Source organism: Glandiceps talaboti, chromosome 10 (genome assembly GCF_964340395.1).
Source record: "Glandiceps talaboti chromosome 10, keGlaTala1.1, whole genome shotgun sequence".
NCBI lineage: Eukaryota > Metazoa > Hemichordata > Enteropneusta > Spengelidae > Glandiceps > Glandiceps talaboti.
In genome coordinates this window covers 10901487-10923096 of record NC_135558.1, presented here as the reverse complement: position 1 = coordinate 10923096, position 21610 = coordinate 10901487, and the positions used below count along the sequence as shown (strand labels likewise).

Here is a 21610-nt window from a genome sequence, read left to right as displayed (position 1 = left end):
GCGCACTTAATTATGCATTATTTATAAAGAGAAAATGGCCACAGTGCAATGAAGTATAACGAGGACTAATACACTTTGCAATGGAATAATGGTCCATTACGATTGTTACGACTATACCTATTTGTCAATTGAAAAGTTTTCATCGGAAGTGTACAAAACCCAGAGACAATCAAAACGATAACGAGGAAGGGGGTTGGCGAGAAATTCCAAAGCAATGGTAGAACGATTTCCAAGGAGTTTGTTTACAAAGCAAAACATTACGGAAAATGCATCAAGAAAGTGGATTTTTACTTTTGCAATAATATCTTTTCATCATGATAATAGATACAAATTTTGCATAATGTTGCCTAGCAACGATACATATCAAGTTGTTTGTTTTACTAAGTTACAATATAGTATCCGATTCCATGAACTCTATTCATTCCCGAATCCTTTCCTTGTTACGCTTGTTTCATTTTTCCATGGCAGATTAATCACATTTCCAGACATACGTATGATCATGATGTCTTTCCGAATGCGACATGGTCTTTATATTGTTTCATTACATTTGTACTTGTGATTAGCATCATTGCTGAGTACAAAAACAACGGTTTTTTTGTTTGATTTTCACGTTGTGTACTAAGTCTTTCAAATGAATTTCTACTTGAGCGAATGACTGGTCAACTGCATCTCAATTGCAAGTCTCATGTGGTATTATGGACGCACAGTGCGCATGTCTTATAAAAATAGTGGCAATGGCGTTGTTATCGAATATTTCATTATTAGAGGTAACATTATTTTCTTGTTTCTCATGGCCAGGCCTACCATACATTTCTAGAAGCTGATCACAGAATTCCACCATCTACCGGTATGGCCCAAATTTGTAAGCAGACAATTAGACGTAACGCGTAACTGATGGTAAGAAGGAAACACACCACATGCATGTACAAGCTTATGGGCTAACTTTTCGCTAAAATTCAGGACCGTTGAACGGTGCTTACCATCCCTCTGCCATTACTGAGGCCTACAGACTGGTAAAACTAAGATTACGTACTGAAAGCATCACCGACCTTATTTTCATACATTTTTTCCAATTTACCTTTTTTTTCAACCGTGACCGACCCGTTGTAATTCAAGTGTTACGATGAGAAACATGAAATAAGGACTTGATATGGATAGTTCAGGGCCAAAAACTCATTGTCCAAACCCAATCCACTGTCAAAAAGTCATGCAGTTGTTGAATGTATGGCCTCTGGCGACTGATACTTCTAGACTCAGTCTGGATGGCTTTTTTTCTTAGTACACTCATATTCATATTTGTTTTATCCCGAAAATCTACGAAATGTTCTGTTGCTATGGGCAAGGTCATTGTTGCTAGGGATTTTTTTTCCATATAGATTGGATGAATAAGTACATTCGTTCGGATTATACTTATGACATCACCATATAGACTTACAACCCACGAAAAAACATTGGTGCGTTTACTTGAATGAAGTGAGCTAAAGGAAAGACTTCATGCAAAGACAAAATTTAGTAAAAACAACAATACAAAAACAACGGCGGGGCTCTCATGTAGGTTCTCTGACACTTTTATCCGTTTGTTTTTATCAGTGAACGTTACAGTGTAACACTAACATACTCAATTGTTATAACATGTAGCATTCTATCAGTAAACACAGTTATGGGATCCTGGCTCCTATGGTGTTTATGCCGTTGATAAACTACTATACCAACACTAATATACATCGTATGTCTCGGTATGAAACTTTTTTACTGGTTACCACAAGCAAGCAAACACACTGGCATTTTTTGGTGGGTTGTATATCCCATCTCAGATGAAGGTGAGTCTAATGAATACCGAGGCTGTAGCATACTCACACCATGCAAATTTTGACTTGAGTCTGTCTGCATTATGTATGTATGTATGTCTGTATGTATGTATGTATGTATGTATGTATGTATGTATGTATGTATGTATGTATGTATGTGTGTGTGTGTGTGTGTGTGTGTGTGTGTGTGTGTGTGCGTGCGTGCGTGCGTGCGTGCGTGCATGCATGCATGTATGTATGTATGTATGTCTGTATGCATGCATGTGTCTGTCTGTCTGTCTGTCTGTGTGCAGGGGTGAGATGGGGTGGATGGGTGGTGTATAAGGCAGGATAAGAAAACTCAACAGAATCTTATTTACTTTCAATTAATTGATCTTTTTATTTGAAGTTTCTTACCATTTTCTAAATATGCTAAAATTGGCAAATGCCTAAGCAACTACTGTCTGGAAATTGTTAAAAACGTAAAACACAGTTAAAAATTAACATTCCACACCAAATATATTTTAATAAATTTTGAAAAAAAACTTACAAAATATGTTTTGACATTTAACACTGTACAACTATTTACAATATAAACTTTTGAAGAAAAAAAATGAAATTGTTCAGATGGACAGAACACAATAAGTTCGGTTGATTAAGTAACAATGACTAGATCCTGGAATTTAGTGGAATATCATTATAATGTGCAAACTCTTTAAATAGAACTCGTGTTTTGAATGTTCAAGTAATCTCCCTGATACAGTACATGCATTAATATACATATAATGGTCTTGTATGTTCAAAATCGAAAAATTCTTCAAAAAACCTTTTGGAAGATTTCTAGTAGTTTTTGCCACTTAGACTGTTTTATCAAATTTCTTTAACCTAGTGATTATTTACATTTTAACAAAATTCTTGAGGAAATTTTTAAAACAAACAAGGTTTGGTTTATTGTCAGTGACCACCAAAACTAACATAAGTACCCAAATTTTTTATTCAGAAATATAAATAAATAAGTACTTTTTGTTTATTTTTTTATTTGAATTCTAAAATCAACTTCACATTTTTTCACCATTGTGAGGGCAATCTAAAATGCTGTGTCAAGATGCTAATGCAATTTTTGGTCTGAATATGATGAAACCGAATATATAATTTTTTAAATGACTTTTGTAAACTTTATTTTCATTTCTGTAAAACTTTACCATGCTGCACCTCTCAGACTAATAAATATCTAGTCTCATATGGTAAGACCTTGGGTCTCTGTGTGTTGAAGGTTACCAAATACAAGGAGAAAAAGGTAGAGGGGACAGCAGCTCTGTTCAGTCCCTATGGAGGACAGCAAGCCCTCAGGTACGTGACCAACGTTGCTGCTAAAGTTAGCAGAAGAGGGTCTAGCAACTAGAATAATAAATACAGTGTATAACATAAAAATAAACACTACAGTGGTGATATTAATTTCAACAAGATAGACACAAAGTAAAATCAATCTTGAATAATCAAGGCATTATAACTATAATATCTATCTCTCTATCAAACAGAGAGATGGATAGCATAGTCATTATGCCTTGATTAATCAAAATGACTAAAACAATAATTGTAGCATGTATAGATCATCACATATATGTAGACATGTAAAATGTGTAAGTTTAGAAGCCATGAAAGAATGGTTCAGTCCATAGGAAGCATTCTCACAAACCAGAGCTAATATTTCTTCTGCAAGACTGCGAAATCTTGACGGTGCATCTTGGACAGTGCCTTACAAGAGGCTGTGGTTTATGATGATGACAGGAAGACCCATGCAGTATTTCATTTTTGTTGATTTCCAGTGTACATATCCAGGGACTTCTAGTATTTGAACCATCTTGATTACAGGAGGATTCTCTCCACATCATAAAGGCACCGATAATCATCCATTTAATGTAACCTACTACATGCCATGATAAAAGTTCTAGTTTATGTCTGTCTTAGTTTATCAAAAATAATATTCCAACTGTTGTCAAGATAATGAATAAGAATGGAAAGTGTTAAAAAAATATATGGAAACAAAAAAATCAATTGCCAATATAACCAATATGACTACTTTCATCTGTGTCTAATAAACTTTACATAGTAAGTTGCCATACCCCTATCTCTATATACCTTACATTTGCTAGGCCATACTGTCCTTTACTCAATAATACACCCTAATGATGAACTTAATAAGATAAATACACTGGCGGATAACATCAGAATGCTATGATGTAATTCAAGGCAATAGACTGCAATATACTGTCCTCAGAATGACAAAACAACTCTTGATAAATGACTGAAACTTTAACTTCTAGGTGTATCATCTCTACAATCTGAATGGTATCACTCATAGCGTATTCTGTTCGAGCTACAGGTCAAAGGTCATATCGTTAAGTATATCATGTAATAATGGTCATATCAATTATGTTATGAATCTTTTAAATTTGGAATATATCCATGTTATAAATCCAAATGTTTTGATATTAAAATTTCAAAATGACATTTTACAGGTTGTTTTTTGAAAAGGTTCTTAGATGACTTTAAATACTATATAGTTAAGAACTTCTGGAATGTGATGTGAAATGAATAAATAACTGGTATAGAACAAAGCATCCTAATAGTTCATATTCATTGACATTCAAAAGGTGTTCACATGTATACATTTTGTACACTGGAATGCTTATGACTGGCCAAAGGCTGGCCACATATAGAAGTGTGAACAATTTTGCTTACCCTGGGAAAGTTTTATACATTTTGTATCTGACTAAGAATACAGTTTGGAACAAACTGAGCCTTGTTTTGTCCTCGTTGTCTCAAAGTAAGAGAAAGTTGGGCAACAACACATGGCTGGACACATGTCAATCCTTTGGTATATGTAAACTCAAAAAAAACAATTTTGTTTTGTTTTGTATTACTTATTTTGTTCATCTCATCAATATGCATAACTTGCTAAATAGCTGATTTTGTGATCAGCTCTCAACAGCCTCCATGTTTTCTTCAAGGTTGAAATGAATGATCAAGTAATAAAAAAAAGGTCAAGAAACAAAAGAGAAATACAGTGAAATCTTAGCAACTTTTGTTTACGGTGAAATCTATATCAATTTAGCAGAGATAGCTAGATGAAGTACAGTGATGGTGCGATACACCAACACATCAAATCAAAGTTGATGAAAAACGTAAATGAAAATTTGACAACATTGCACTTGCCTATTCCAAATCCTGCTCACCCACAAACATTTATGAAATCTCATAATTAACTATTTACACATTTCAAATATCGACAAAATATCAAGCATCTAAATAGTTAGGAAGAAAATTTGGTTTTGGTCAAAAATTTTTAAAGCTCCCATAAAAAACTCATAAAATCAAAATATTAAGTAGCTGATAAAAAAAAATTGTTTCATCGAAAGGTATTGATTATCAGACATTTATTTTGCTTTGTTTTGTTTACAAAATATACATTTAAGGCTTTATTGAAGTCTTTACCAACCTCTTGAATTTGTTCTGTAGCGTTATTATAGCGCCCTCAGTGACCATTTTGGTAAATTCTTGACAAGCGCCCTCATTGACACAAAGTGCATTTTTGGGTAACTATAAAGGTGCTACAGCATCAGAAACCTTTATAAATTACAGTACATCACTGAACTGAAGATTTCCTGTGGAAGTTAAACAGTTTGCCCACACCAGACTATAATTTCAGTTCATGAGGTACTTGACAGACCAATATGGAAACACCAATATCCTTGCTGCCATTTGTTTCTGAATAGCTAAGGTCTTTGGGTACAATTTGAACCAAGACTGGGCCTAAGTCATCCACGCTGTATAAATGGGGACCTTTTCAAAGGATTTAATCAAATGGACTTATAGAGGAAGCAGGGCTTGTATACTAGAGGGCTGCTGTGCCATTATTGGTCCATGCCAGGGGTAATAAATATATCTTGAACACTTTATGGAAATTGTTGTATAGAAATTTATATTGTTATACTTGTAATATATTGAGCAGGTGTATAATAACACCTAGTATGCTCAATACCTTAACACAACTCTCATTGGCTGACAGACTTGTCAGGTGTTATGAAACCACCTGGAGAACTCAATACCCTTACATCCCTCTGATTGGCTGAATCACATAAACAGGTGTTTAGTAATAGCCAATAGCACTCAGTCTTATCTTTGCTATACAGTCTGAAATTAAGCATCTCTTGATATATTTCAATGAACAGCTCATCTGCTATTTTCTTTTTCTCTCTTTTGTCCAACTTTTTTAGTTTTACCAGAACTTATTAGACCAGTGAGCACCCCTACCATAATACTGCGGATTGTTAGTAGTTGTAGTTGGATGTCTGGGTGGCACTCCTAAGATATTCCAGGATGAGTCAATAACAGCTCTTTCCGGCGGCATACTGAGGGTGTAATTCCCTGCTTTATTTGTGATGCTTGGCGATTCCTCGCTTTGGCCGACACCTGGTTTTAAAGGTGATACTGCAGCAGCAATTGCAGCAGCTGGAGTAGCAGTAGTAGCAGTTGGTGTTGTCATATTAGGTGAGCTGTTTACTTTTTGAGGGCTGTAAGGAAAGAACATAATAATCTTAAATTTGGCAGACCACAAGTATAAACAAGCATGTGCGTAAAGGTTACAGTTACATATAGGTTATGGATAGGGATAGAATCAGACCCACTAACACAAACAAAATTTGTATGACAGTCTTTGCATGCCCTACTACGCTACAGATGTCTTAAATATAAATATAAATATAGAAACTCATAGACAAAATATGAAATTAATTCCGTAGAAGAGACAGCAAATCGTTAGACATATAATTTTTTCAGTGATATTATTTGTTTCAGAAGCTATTCAGAAAACTCAATAGTCCTGTTAGCAGATGTATAAAGAAGCCTCCTACTGCTACTTTGGGTTGAAATCAACAAAATTGATGTCTGTGTGAACATGTTAAATCAGACAATTACAAGTCTTCTTAAATGTTCCTGTAACTGTCGTGGACTTGGCTTCTGGATAAATGTGTATAACTCTATAGAATTTACTACCCTGTGTGTGTACACACAAGCTCTTCAAGGGAACACCTGAATTAGAACGTTTGGCAAGCCTATCAATCAACAAGTGGTGTTGTCTGTGTTAGAAAATTCATAACTTTTTTTCATTCAGAAATTACAAATGTTATCAGAGATGTTCCCTTACCTGGCTGGTAACTGTGTCATTGTTGTAGCAGTTGGCGAGACTTTAAGATGACCACTTCTAGTTTGTGTTTGTAAGTGAGTATTATAATCAAAGTTGGTGATTCTTCCAAACGGTGGAGGTGTGCTCTCTCTTGTTCTTAGATTGGTTTCCCTTTCACCTTCACCTGAAAAATGTATTGTAAGACATCAAAGAATATCGTTACCACATCTGTGTACTTGTGTCGGATTTTACTATCTCTGGGAGTATATTTGGAGAGATAAATACAGAGCAGACCCCAATAACATTGTTACTAACTCAACTGTATGAAGATTACAACACAGTAAGGTATATTTGGAGAGATAGACCCCAATAACATTGTTACTAACTCAACTGTATGAAGATTACAACACAGTGCACTATAAGGTAGTATATTTGGAGAGATAGACCCCAATAACATTGTAACTAACTCAACTGTATGAATATGACAACACAGTGCACTATAAGGTATATTTGGAGAGATAGACCCCAATAACATTGTAACTAACTCAACTGTATGAACATGACAACACAGTGCACTATAAGGTATATTTGACAATTGAGAGATCATGCAAAATGTATGAGACTGTGAAATAGATTGTTATTTGTATGTCAATGAATCCCTGGATTCACTGTCATTGATAAATCAAACTCAGATCGGGAATCAATTTAAGGTAAGATGAATACTTGGCTGGTAGAGCTATTCCATACTCTCATGTGTCTGTTAAATAAATTTCACTAACACAACTTCTGACGTCTATTTTTGTTATGTCTATCAAGCCATTACTGACACTTACCTGTGATGGGGCTATACCTGGTTACTGCTGCATCAGCTTTACCAAAACTATTTGTCCTACTGCCAGGTCTTGGTGCTGGGGGAGGTGTAGTAGTAACAGGACTACCATATCTACTGTACTTGTTGGCTTGTGCACCAAGTCCTTGTGACAATACATCACTGAAAGGGAGATTATCAAAATATTTACACAAATCAATGTCTTTTGTAATTTCTCTAAATCATCTCTATTTATAGTCAAAAATAACAACGTGGGAGTCACATTGAAGGGCCTTTTATATATCTATGTATGTATAGACCTATAATATATTAAGATATATGCGCAGTGTGCCCTCTAAGCCATTTGACATACCACTGACGCACACAATTTCTAGTGACGCACCAAAATATGGTGTTCCCCTATCTCTTTCTATGTGGTGACTCACAAGAAATGCCAGTTTTTCTCATTTTGACTCACAACAACAAAATTTGGCTATCACTAGAGGGCACACTGATAATGCACCCTTGTTTGAGAAGCAGTACAGTGCTGATATATCATGCAAGACAGGTGCAGTACAGTACAGTACCGATACATGCAAACAAAATGCACCCCATTTTAGGTGCTGTACAGTAATAACATATGCAAGAAAGGTGCAGTGCACTACTGCCACGCATAAAACAAGATGCATCCCTGTTTGAGTTGCAGTACAGTGTTATTAAACATAAATGAAACAAAATTTTGGTGCTGTACACTACTAATACATACAAACAAGCAAGACTCAACTTGGAGGTGCAGTACAGTGCTGACACAACAACTGTGTAAAACGCATACCTGTTGAAAGTGCAGTACAGGGCTGATACACATCAAACAAGACAGACTCACCCCTGTCAGAGGTACAGGACAGTGCTGACACACATTGTGCAAGACAGGTGCAGTACAGTGCTGACGCTGACAGTACTGACACAAATCATGCAACACTCACCCCCGTCTACTTCCAGACAGTGCTAACCTTGTAATTCCTTCGTTTTCTGCTGTCACTGTATGTGATCTAGAAGCAGTATTTACACCTACAGGGTTTCTAACAACACCTGTTTCAAGCCCTGATGCAGCTCTACTGTTGGTTCCTGAGTTCTGCTGTCCTGGACTATTCCATGACGGGTCTCTTCCAAAGGCTGATAAAAAAACCCAGAAAACCCACAAAAAGTTGAGAACATCCAACTCATCATTACGATTTATTTCACAGTATAATTTTGAGTAGATTTTAAAAGCAAAACAAATCTGATGTATATATAATGTGAATCTTAGTCAGTGAAAGTCCGAGTGACAAATATTCATAGCTGTCATTTTCCTGTATTTCTCTATTCCTGTCCGCCATTAGAATTTCATTCAAAAATCTATCAAAATCTAGTTGTTCTCTTGTCCAATTTGTCTCTTAATATATCCCAGTTTTGCCTGTTCCTCTCTCTCCTTTGTCCACCACCCTCATTTTGCACTGTCTGTATGTAGCCAATCTGATCAAATCTGATGTAGAAACACAACTTGATTCCATTATTTACCTCTATTTCCTTCGTATTTTGTCATTTTGTTTTGAATTTTGTTGTTCTGAGAGTGATTAAGTTTGTAGGGAAAAGGAAATTACTCTCAGAATAACATAAAAAAAGTAGTAGTAAAAATCACATTCCTACAACAGATTTTAATCAGATTGTATCTATTTCTCTTCCTGTCTGTCTGTCTGTCTGTCTGTCTGTCTGTCTGTCTGTCTGTCTGTCTGTCTGACATTGTCTCTTTTCCATATGTCACCCTGTCACTGTCTGTCAGCAGTCTGTCTATCTATAATTGTCTCTTTCCATTTGTCTTCCTGTCACTGTCTGTCAGTCTGTCTGTCTGTCTGTCTGCAATTATGTCTCCTTTTCTGTCTGTCTCCTTTTCTATTCATAGCGAGTACCAGTTACTCACAATCTCTTCTCCCTCCTGGTGGTAGAGGGGGTCGTCGACTATCTGGGTTACTCACAAAACGTGATCTTTTCCTCACATAACCAGACTCTGGATGTCCTCTGTAAAAACCGTCAAAAACAACAAAATGGTTGACCTAAAAATGAGAAGAAAAAGAAACATTAATTAATCAGATTTCACGATTTTACATCCCCTGAAATTTTATACATATTTTTGTGTGTCTGAGAATTTGTTGTCTTTTCCACTGTGGATACTCCTAAGCAAATGCATCGGTGGTATGTAGGGAAGTGATGACTCAACACAAAGGAATTTAAAGTTTTGATATGGAACACTAACAATGCAGTAATTCCAATGTTTATATAGTCTGTTGACCATATCTCACTTCTCAGTAAGCTAAACCATGTCATACTCACTTATTCTACTGATTTTTTTTCAAAAAGATTATACAATGTAATATCAAAAGTGATGTTGAATGAATTCTAAATGTTCTGATTATGTAAAGTTATATAGATGACCTGTTCATTTGTAAAAATGATAGAGTCTTTCAAAGGTCCAGTTCGGATTACATGTAAATTTAAATTTAGGTCTGAAAAATAGTTACCGGGTAGAACGACAGAAAAAGCTGAACCAGAACAAAATAGGGATCCTATGTAATACTCATGACTCCAATTAGAAGATAACACAAATGTGAGAACCTGGGATTGAATCCCTGGCCTTTAAATATATCTACCTTATTTGCTCATCGTATTACTTTAGTCACGGTTACCCAGACTCTTACTGCTGGGGGCTGTACTACAAGACTCTCATCTGGATGGTCTCATAATAGAGCCCCCAGTGATGAGGAGTCTGGGTAACAGAAACTAATCATACTTAAATTAAGATAAACAAAGTTTTATTGATATGGGTGAGAATGAAACAGCTTACCTGTGGAATGGTTGCTCTTAAATTGTAATGTTTGATTAAAAAAGATGTAAATTTTGGTGATGGTCTGTCAATGGCTAGATGTTGTGGTTTCTGATTCTCCATCTGTAAAATATAAAATACATGTTGAAGGTTGATGGTATACTATCAAAAGAAATCAAACCTGTAATGTTACTCTAAATGTATTCTCAAATATTGTTTCATTCCTTACATTACCTTTGTGTTTACTACTCCTATGAATGAGTCATTTAGACTAAATGAACATTTTGAAACATATCTTGCCATTTTAAAAAGCTCTCAACTCTAGCATTCTTACCCACAATTTATATACTTCTATCATAAGTTAATGACCAAAATGGGTAGATACATGACTATACTGGTAGAAGACAGAAGATGCTGTGTGTGTGTGTGTGTGTGTGTGTGTGTGTGTGTGTGTGTGTGTGTGTGTGTGTGTGTGTGTGTGTGTGTGTGTGTGTGTGTGTGTGTGTGTGTGTGTGTAAGTGATTCTAATGAAGTGGTGTTTGAAGTTCATTTTCTGATCAACTGCTCTAGTTCCAGTCAACAAAAACACAGTTCCACTATTTATCCTGATTGTATGGATAAGAATGACGAGACAAAGTTCAAGTGTAGATAAAACTATTGTAGTGACAACTGCAAAGTTCTTAATGGGATTGTTTCAGGAACAGGACAATATATATATTCCTTTTTTATCTGTTGTGTTGTGTTGTGTTGTGTTGTGTTGTGTTGTGTTGTGTTGTGTTATATGGCTAACATAACCTTCTTTATTCGTTCTATGTATTTCTGTACTCCTCCTCTCTGGATAAATGGAGGTATGTTCAGTTATTGGAATAAAGAAAGACTTGAACTTGAACTTAGTTAAGAATAAAGACCAGCATGACAACCTATCCATTGTTTTTTTACAAGTACTGTAAATCAACTTACCCTCAGCATATGTTCAAATAATCTTTTACCATAGCCTTTCCTTTGACAAGATTCATGTACATAGAAATCCAACACACATAGTGGTTCCATCTCAGTTTGCTCACCATGAATGTTAAGTATAAAAAGTCTTTTACGGCCAACTTTTAAAATACCAATAACAGCACCAAGACCCCTGGGATAAGGAGAGAAAATGTAGTTATTAGAAACATGCTGATAAATTTGATTGATTCTTTTCATTACTCATTAAAATTATCAAACAAATACAAGAGGTACAGATGAACATCAAGGAAATATAAGGTGAAATGCCAATGTCGGCTAACGATTCAAATTAAAATGAGAAAAAAAGTTGTTTGACAGAGCAAGTCTATAGAAGCCTTGGTCCTGAACAATGTATGGTCCTATTCATGTATAATAATGGAATGTTCCAAAAAACAACACCTTGTGCAAAATCAACATTTTTTACTTGTATTACATTTTACGAATAACTTTGGAGGCTAATATTACATGTACACAGTCAGGTGTATACACAAAATAATGACAAATTTCCTTAGAACAAATTTATTTCATATCTTAAAAGCAAAGTTTTGACCTACTCTATCAATGCGGCTAGAATACTTTCAATGGATTTTTCTTAGTATTGTTAAGTTCAATAATTGGCACGAAATATGGGCCTCAAGCCGTAACATATAATCTTTTCCACATTTGTCCCTGTGATAGTAATTAACTTCCATAAATCAAGTTTTTGGTACTTACCTGTTAGCTTCAGCGAGTTTCATTACATATAGATGATGATTTGAGACTCTTAGTTTGCTGGCAGAAGTTATCGGAGCACGTAACCCTTGCGCCTGTCAATCAGAAACACAGTCAGCACATAAATAACTTCAAAACAATTTAAAACTTAAAGTTTTGTCCATGGAAAATACACAAGAATCCATTCTTTTAAAAAAAGTGCTGGAGTTTATCTCAAACTGGAATAATTGGCTATGAATGCATTGACTGCTTTGATGCCATATTATGAATTGGAACTTGCTGAGGGGTCTAATTGTCAACTTTCGTGAGTTGGAGCCTCTATCTTGTTTAAGGATAGCCTACCTGTAGATTTGAAGAACTATTGCTACTACCAGGGATGTATAAACAATATTTACATTTGTTTATACATCTCTGCTATTACTATTCCGCTATCCTAACTGTTATTGTGATTATTTGAATTTTCGCTTCGAGTGTTGAATGGGAAAGTGTCCTTTGCCATCCACATCCACCCCCACCCTCACCCCCACCTCCAGCTTAGAGTCAAAGTAACCCAGAATCTAATCCTAGTTTGTGTGTGACTAGCATTTTTATCCTTAACATGTTTTGTGAAAATTTATTTAAAAACATTGTCTAAGAAATAATACACAGTGTGAGTATGTGAGAGACATAACTATTGTACTCTGTTTACAAACACCCTCTAGGTCTAGTGATTTCTCTCCTAACACCCAAAGAATTTACATTCCATTAGAAAAATAATCCCACAACAACATGAAGGAAACTTGGAATTTCTAAATCAAGTATTAATTTTGTTTTCTCATGTTAAATGGTGGCCTTTTTAAAAACAGTGGTACAATAATGTGAGAACTTGGCTTTAGAAGTTGAAAATTACGGTGTATTGAGATAGTGAAAAGATTTGCATGGCCCCCAGGACCCTTTATACTGCCATGGTAGCATATACAATAGTGGTATTCACGATTGGTTAAAGAACTAATTTGGCCTGTGGTACACTCACTCACGCAGGGTTGAGGCAAGTCACAGGATATACACTATCTATAACCTTCAAACTGTACAGTGTACAATCACTGAATCAGAAATGTACAATCTTGGTGACGGATACACTTTATGCTTCAGTGCCTGACTCATATAGAAAACTGACCTCAGGATGAACTTGAAAAAAGGGTGCCAGAATTCTGCGTAGTCTGGATCAACAAATATTTATAACATATGGTAACACTGAAATTCCAAAGCCTTGAGGAAACATCCTGAACATAACTATTCAATATCTAAACATTACATGTACATGGATCTTGTGCAAAATTATCACAGAGGAGATAAGATTTTACAAGAATGACAAAAAATATTATTAAAAGGTTTGACGTAGACTAAAAGGACTTGTCAACTTGTTATCAAATACAATTTTACACATATTCTCATGTCCATGTCTCCAAATTGACCCACCACTGTGGTTGGACTGATGAAGTTTTTGTAACAAACCCCAACAAATATCCAGCAACGAAACTACCCATGTAAAAATTGTCTTTTCATTTTGTTATGATACACTGATATGGTGGGCCTAGCTGATGATTTATACATAGGTCATTAACCTTTGTAAGTTCCTCTGATGACCTGTACATATCTTTTCACATACAAACTGAATGAATCATAATTCCTTACCTTAGCCGATGCCCTTCCCATGTCATCAATAAGTGTATGTAGATTTCCAGCAGTTGCTGAACTGTGAAATATAAATAAGGAAAATCAATAGATTATACTAAATAATAATAAATATTTTCAAATTCAAATTTATACTTTAATGTCTGAAAGTCAGTCTGGAAAGCATTATCCATCTTTTTTTTTCACTTGGTTTTTATGAAATTTAGATGACTTTACACCACTGTGACCAGTCTGCAGCTGTGGTTTGCTGTTTATATATATATATTCCTACTTGCAGAGACAGAGTATGGGACTTGATTTAGACAAAGTCCCTAAAAGAAATTGACAATATCAGAACCATGCCTCAAGTTACTCTGTCTGCAAGCAGGGCTACATTTTATACAGACTTGCTTTCATTTCTTTTCACAAGTTTCAACACATACTACAAACAGAAACAGAAAAGTGAAAAAAATGCAAAAATGCAACAACAAAAAAATGCAAAAAAAAAAAAAAAAAATTAAAAAAAAAAAATAAATTGCAAAAATAAGAGAAAAAAAAGATTATTTGATGTGAAAACAATTATTGGAGTCTCACCAATGTCTATGGTTGACCACTCAATTCATTAAATTTTACACATTTTTTATGTTTAAACATTGGAATACAAATGTACAGTACTTAACTATCTTTCATATGTAATTATCAGCAATATTATTGCTATGACGTCATCTGAATAATAATAGCACAATGATATAGTAATTATTATTGTATTATAACACGATACGCCTGAGTAAGTTCTCTGTCTGTGAAATATCAATTTCACTTTTAATCGAAAATATGTCTGAATCATACGATACAGAGAACAGTTTGTATCTTGGTATGCAATGTAAAATGCGGCCATTCCATGTAACATATTGTTGAAGTTAGTATCAATTCTGTATTTCTCATCTTGGTACATATCCGTGATATCAATTCGATTTCAAAAAAACTGTATAATAAAAATTTAATAGTAATAATAGTATATATCCAAAAAAATTCTCTTTTGCCTTCTTTGGCAACAAGCAAACCTATGTTTAGATGCTGAAACCATGGAGGTACCCCTTACATGCGAGGACAAACGGGGGTCTCATGGGTTGCTTAAAGTATGTGTGCGTACAAGTGAGTCTTCCAAAAGAACAAGGTGCGCACACGCACACCTGTGCATTTGGTGCTAATGCACACAGCGGCTGTTGGCAAGTGTTGCCATGATAAATAAATGTTTACCATACCTGGTTGTCCGATACGGCACGAGACGCTCATCGAAAACTGCTATATCGTTTTCACCTAACACGTGATTGACATTGAATTGAAAATCCATAGCGTGTTGAGTCGGTGTCAAAACTAGACACGAGTTTGAAATACGAATCGAATTACAGCAAAGTTCACACACTAACGTCACCTATTCCAGACGAGAACTATTTTGATCACCGCCATTTTGAATAAAAATACTTCAAACTGAGCATGCCTGAAAAGAGACCCCATAAGTTAGTATTATTTCAAGACCCTATTTGTTTTGCGCTATGGCCTATGTGTCAAAATCAATATACCTATAACTAAGTTATATTTTAAGTAAGATAACGTTGTTTTTTCTTCTTTAGCACAAACGAAGTGAGTAAAACTGATATTTTTTTACGGTAATAACCTTATTAGAGAACTTTTTTTGTTGTTTTCCGAATTCCTCCTCCGTGTATGTGTTGCTGGAGAAATGGAATTTGTCCTTTTTTACAATTTTAGTCGTTTCCGAAATGTAAACGTGTTTGTTCCTCTGAAATGTTTTATTCACAGGCGCTTGAATCAATCTGTATGAAATGATTTGTTAAAAATTAAAGTAAAACTTGTTTACATATTAGGTTGGTTCAAATGCCTGTGGTTTTAAGAAAATAAACCGTGTCTGTGGTTATTTGAAAAGTAAGCTCCAGTTTATATGTTACACGACTTTCCAAAAAATAATCTTAAAATACACAAACAAAGTAATATTGAAACCATGGTGATACAACATTTTCTTAGTAAAATTGGAGTATTATGAAATACACTTAATAATTCTGGAGATAATTGAATTTCTTTTATTGACGAGATCATTTCATTTTTTCTATGCAGTCTTTGCATTCTAATTTCTAGTGATGGATATGATGTTATCACGAAAAATCAAAATAAGTGAAATCAATACGAACTGCGGGGAAATTGTCACTTGTTAGGGTTTCATGAAATAATGCTGAAAAGTTACCTACTCGAAGAATGTTTCGACAGGCTCGATCGGTGTACCAGTGCACTGACCCGTCCTAGTTTCACGAGTTTTATATTTCAAGATTCGATGCAATAAGCCACATTACCCATAATGCCCCGTGAATCCATAATGGCGAGAGCCCAGTCGGCGGCGTATATTTCAAATTTACTTAGTTCGCATCGTCTCTTCAATATTACAACATTTTCAAGGGACGTGTAAAGTTGCTGTAAATCCCCAAATCACTCCGAATCCCCGTAGACATTGAGCGATAACGGAAAGACGAGATTTCACTATGCCTCGAAAGAAGCCATTCAGTGCAAAGCAGAAAAAGAAGCAGTTGCAGGAAAAACGGGAGAAGAAACGGCACACGGTTGCATCATTTGCAGGTAAGGACACTCACTCACGTACACCGTAGACAGTAAGGTGAACTAATGATAAAGAGGCGGCGGAGAGATTTCAAACGGGTTTTTCTTAATTTTTTCATGATCGACAATGTGCCATCGTGGTCTTTTTGGGAAAAAAATACACGTGGGTTTGTTTTCTATGTCAAATTACATGTGTTGACATTTTCTCACCCGTAATATATTATTACTGTCAAACCTCCGTCTGGGGGACCGTATGCCGGCTGCGCGTACTTCATTTCGGTTAGATGCAGATAATATACTGATTTTCATAATGCCTTCCGAGTAAAGGCGAAACCACGTTTGATTGGTTGACAAATTTCCGTGTGTGTGGATTCTTTCGGTTGCCACTTGCCCTTTCATAGCGATGCCATATCAGTAGTATTAATGCACTGTTACCACTGTGAACGTTATCCAAGACAATTTTGCCTAGCAGTGATTGACAACGGAGATTTGCACACCAGACGTAAATGCACCGGCCATTGTCATTTTACAATTATGAGTCTTTCAAAATTATTCGGGAGGGTCAAGAAACGTGCTCTTAAAGGTAGGGAAGTATATTGTTTGTTTTCTTTCTATTTCTAGTAAAATTGAAACAATAGAGCCAAAAGAATGGGTGGGTCAAAGAAAACAATGCAGAGGTGGTAATTAACAATACAAATGTGTAATTAGAGGTGTGCTGTATGAACCAAGGATAAACGTGAGCAATAGAAAGGAACCGAATTCATTCTAGTAGCTCTGCCCCTGCTATGCTGAAGGTCATTTAATAAAATCACTCCAGGCCAAAAACATCCATCACTGACTTAAACCTTGGTGATTATACTCATGTAATCATTCAAATTACACACTAAATTTACGCATTCGGTCATATGACATAAAACAACCATGGAAGGTCATTGTATTCAATTTTCAATTAGGATTATGACATGAAGATAATAAGCAATATTTTACATTTTGATGAATAATTCATTGATGTCATCACAGAGAGTTCTCCTGTACGGGATTTCTTTCAGCTATCATTGACGTCATTAAAGTAATGTCCGTATATCATTTTTCACTGTCACTAGCTGATATCTGATTTGTTATGTGGTTCAGTAGAGAGACGGAATTCCAAAATAAGAAATATTTATCTCGGTTGTATAATATAACATGCATTTTTTCATTAATTTGTAAATATTTTCAGTTATGTATATGACCGTACTCCAGAGTATTTGATTACACCTGCTATAGATAGTCGTAATGTTCAAATCAGCGATTGGATTATTGAAACTGATATTCCATGTCAACATCTCTAAAGGGTCTAGCTGTATTGTTCAGATAATTGATTGAAAATCACTGCTGTGATACTGAATTTCAAATTTACCCCAGTAGACACAAAGATTCGTGAAAGTTTAATCAAGTTAGCTTCTCAAAGTCTGAATGGAAAGCAAACACTGTAAAGTACAAATTTCTCAAATCAAAGCATAATTATATTATATGAATACAAATTCAACTTTCAAATGCAAAATTTAATATTCAGTACAGACAGAAATTTTGGATTCGTGTTTTTGCTGTTAAGCACCCAGTTCTAATTAGGATTTGTCAAACCTACAGCCTGGAGTGTTTCAAAATAAAACAAAAGACTTATTTGTTAACCAAAAGCCTATGATATGCTTCAGCCAGTGTACATAAGTATGTACGTACATGCATGCATTCACGCACACATGCACATACATACATACATACATACATACATACATACATACATACATACATACATACATACATACATACATACATACAGTTACATACATAGTTACATACATACATACATACATACATACCTACCTACCTACCTACCTACCTACCTGCCTACCTACCTACCTACCTACCTACCTACCTACCGACATACATCCATACATACATACATACATACATACATACATACATACATACATACATACATACATACATACATACATACATACATACATACATACATACATACATACATACATACATACATACATACATACATACATACATACATACATACGTACGTATGTACATATACACTGTCACATACACATGTATATATAATTTGTTGTATACTAGTATTATATTGTTTTCAAATTACAGTAATTTTGCTAACAAATCTGCGTACATTATAGACTATTTCGTATGCAATGGTTGCAATAATACTATTTCAATATTTGATATGATATGTCAATATTAGTAAATGTTATATCTGTATTGATTTGATAAAAGTAGAAAAGGCCTTTTATCAGTGAGTCTAAGAATTGATTTTGCCATATGCAACATACACCACAAGTACACTTAACAATAGTACATGCAAGGGTCTTGTTAATGGTATTGAATGTCTTCATACAGGAAATAGTACTAACATGGAATCTCCGCAATTGAATGAGAAACCTGCAGCCATTTATAATGTCAATGGACATGTTAAGGTTACTGTTGTTTTCGATCAGTATTTTGTTCAAGGCTGGTTGAATTAGAGAGTTATGGGGACAGAGGTTGGTAAATTGGGGGGGGGGGGGGGGTATTTCACAAATATTCAAACATATAAAATTTTCTCTGCAAGTTTCACATTCTGCATCCATAGTTAATTTTCAAGCAAAACGTATACCTCAGTTAGATTTTTCTTTATAATTACCATTATCATATTTACAATTTAGAAGTTTTTAAATGATTACTTTTAACCTTGAGTCCATTCTATGATGGAACTAGTGAAACTGATATTTTTACTGTGACCATGAAGAAACTAGCAAATACTTCAATTATGTCCACCAGGTCATAGGTCAAGTATACATTAATTAGAATAGCAGACCAGGTCATAGGTCAAATAGATGTTAATTAGCATAGCTGAGAAGCTGGAGATATGGGCCAATCTTATTTAAACTCCGATGTAGAAATCTACTCTATTTCACTTATCAGCCATAATATTTCATTCATGAATGTCCTTTGTTTGTGCTGTTGTTGAGGCATTCAACTCGGAATGACAAAATGAGAAATAGACATAAATATATTTAGTAGTAGTAGTAGTAGTAGTAGTAAAACCTCTTTAAAAACAAGGTAGCCAGGAAACAATGAAAAGTTTGATTTCCACCTGGGCCCTGTTACCTTTGGAAATAAAAGGCTGATAAATGAAGCTGAGCCGATTCCTAAATCAGAATTTCATCCGATTGGATCTCGGTAAGATCCAAGCTAATTCAGAAATTTAAATTCCATTGACAATAGTGTTAATTTTACTTGATCCAGTGATTGAATGATCACTTACATCATCCATGGATTAACCCGAGTTGTAATCAGAAGTAATCATGCAGAAGGTTCAAACCAATCATGTGAATAACAAAATTCAGTTGAAATAAATAACTGCGATCTCTTCAAACCTGTATATTATATTTATCTGATTATTGGAGATCAGATTTGGATGTTTTATTATTTCCTGTAGATATAAAACAACTGGGGAAACTGATGAGATATACTCAGACTAGTTGATAGAAGTGATATATGATAAATTACTGATCTGTGCTTTGTATCAAAGTTGACACATAATCTAAGGGATTATTTCAAATACTTATCTAGGGACAAGTATACTATTGGATTGATGTTTGGGAAAAATTCACTGAATGGGATTTAATTTATGTGTGTTAGGAGATTTTTCAAGCATGAATTATTGAGATTTAATTAAAAATTATCTACACTATTATTCCAGTCATTGAACCATGATAAACTGTGTAGAAAACTAAAACCTTCAGCTGTCAGTCACTGAAAGTCGACTTTTCTTAGTGCTAGGGGGTCAAGTTTTAGAAAGATGATCTTTGTCATTGAATTTGTTATCCTAATATGGCTGAGTTCTCTTGAACAATGATATAACAAACTAGGGCACTATGCCTTCTTGATTTTTGAGTATCCTCTGGATGTAGAGAAAATTATATTCCAAACTCTTTCATTTTATACAACATTAATAGCAAAATAGTTACCATGGTGATCTCTCCTTTCCCTGTCTGAATCTGGGTAAGTTCAGGTGTTTATGGTCTTTGAACCTTCTTTATGAATTTCTTTTAAGGACACTGGTATAACATTGAAATGACGTTTTCCTGTCAGGTTTAATAGCCTGTCATTGTATTTACGCTGTTTTTTTATTTTCATTTATACAATGAATTTGAATCATTCTATACGTTAACTACAAACCATTTTTTTTTTAATTTTTGAAGTTCGGCTATTAGTGTTGCTGTTAAGATAATATTATTGAATATAATAACATTGGAGAAATCTTAAGGAAAATTAAGTATTATGCTAATATTTTTCTATTATTAATGTACATCAATGAAACAGTTCATATGCAAAGAAGGAAAATGCTATATTTGTTGCTCTAAGCATGCATCGATTTCATAAAAATGTAATTCATGGAATAGCTTTGAATTTTACTTACAGCAACCAGCAAATATAGGCTTTCATTCACGTCAGGTAGCACTAAAAACCTTTTTTTACTCACAATGGTCTTTATAAGAACTAGTTTGTTTTTGCACCAAACACTTATTGCAGAAAATCCAATGAAGAAATTTTCTTAACGATGCAATAAAGGTTCTATTCAATACTACCCCCGGTATTCTATTTTACTCCCAGAGATAAAACAAAGTTCATGTTGCGTAGCTGTCAGCAATCGAGCTATCATGCCAAACAACCAGTGAATTTCTATTTTCAACTGGTAACAGTGAGCAAAATAACTTTTTATCCTAGTACCAGCAAAATGGCTTTTCTAATTATACTTCATATAAGCCCTCAAATATAACACTCATTCCAAGCAATTGTGAAAAATTGCTTCTACGTTAAAATTGCAAAATAGGTCTTCAGTAACCAACTGAAAGAACTCCCTTCTTAGTAAGTAAGTAAGTAAATAATGACATACATTAAGCAGATTTAATGGAATAAGCACCAACTCTATA

At 34.7% G+C, this 21610-nt stretch overlaps 2 protein-coding genes across 2 annotated transcripts in view; one reads left to right on the top strand and one right to left on the bottom strand.

Annotated features, from left to right (window-relative positions):
* Positions 1 to 6066: 6066 nt before the first annotated feature.
* LOC144440569 (uncharacterized) lies at positions 6067 to 15354 on the bottom strand. The gene is made up of 10 exons (XM_078129956.1): positions 15266 to 15354; positions 14022 to 14082; positions 12351 to 12442; positions 11598 to 11769; positions 10659 to 10760; positions 9738 to 9870; positions 8791 to 8953; positions 7806 to 7963; positions 6994 to 7156; positions 6067 to 6361 (listed from the first exon to the last, which is right to left on the bottom strand). The coding sequence occupies exons 1-10, from the start codon at positions 15352 to 15354 to the stop codon at positions 6067 to 6069; spliced, it is 1428 nt and encodes a 475-aa protein (XP_077986082.1).
* Positions 15355 to 16552: 1198 nt separating this feature from the next.
* LOC144440568 (guanine nucleotide-binding protein-like 1) overlaps positions 16553 to 21610 on the top strand; it is a 28103-nt gene continuing 23045 nt past the window's right edge. The window contains exon 1 of the mRNA XM_078129955.1: positions 16553 to 16646. Coding sequence (XP_077986081.1) covers positions 16553 to 16646 — 94 coding nt within the window. The remainder of the gene's footprint in view (positions 16647 to 21610) is intronic.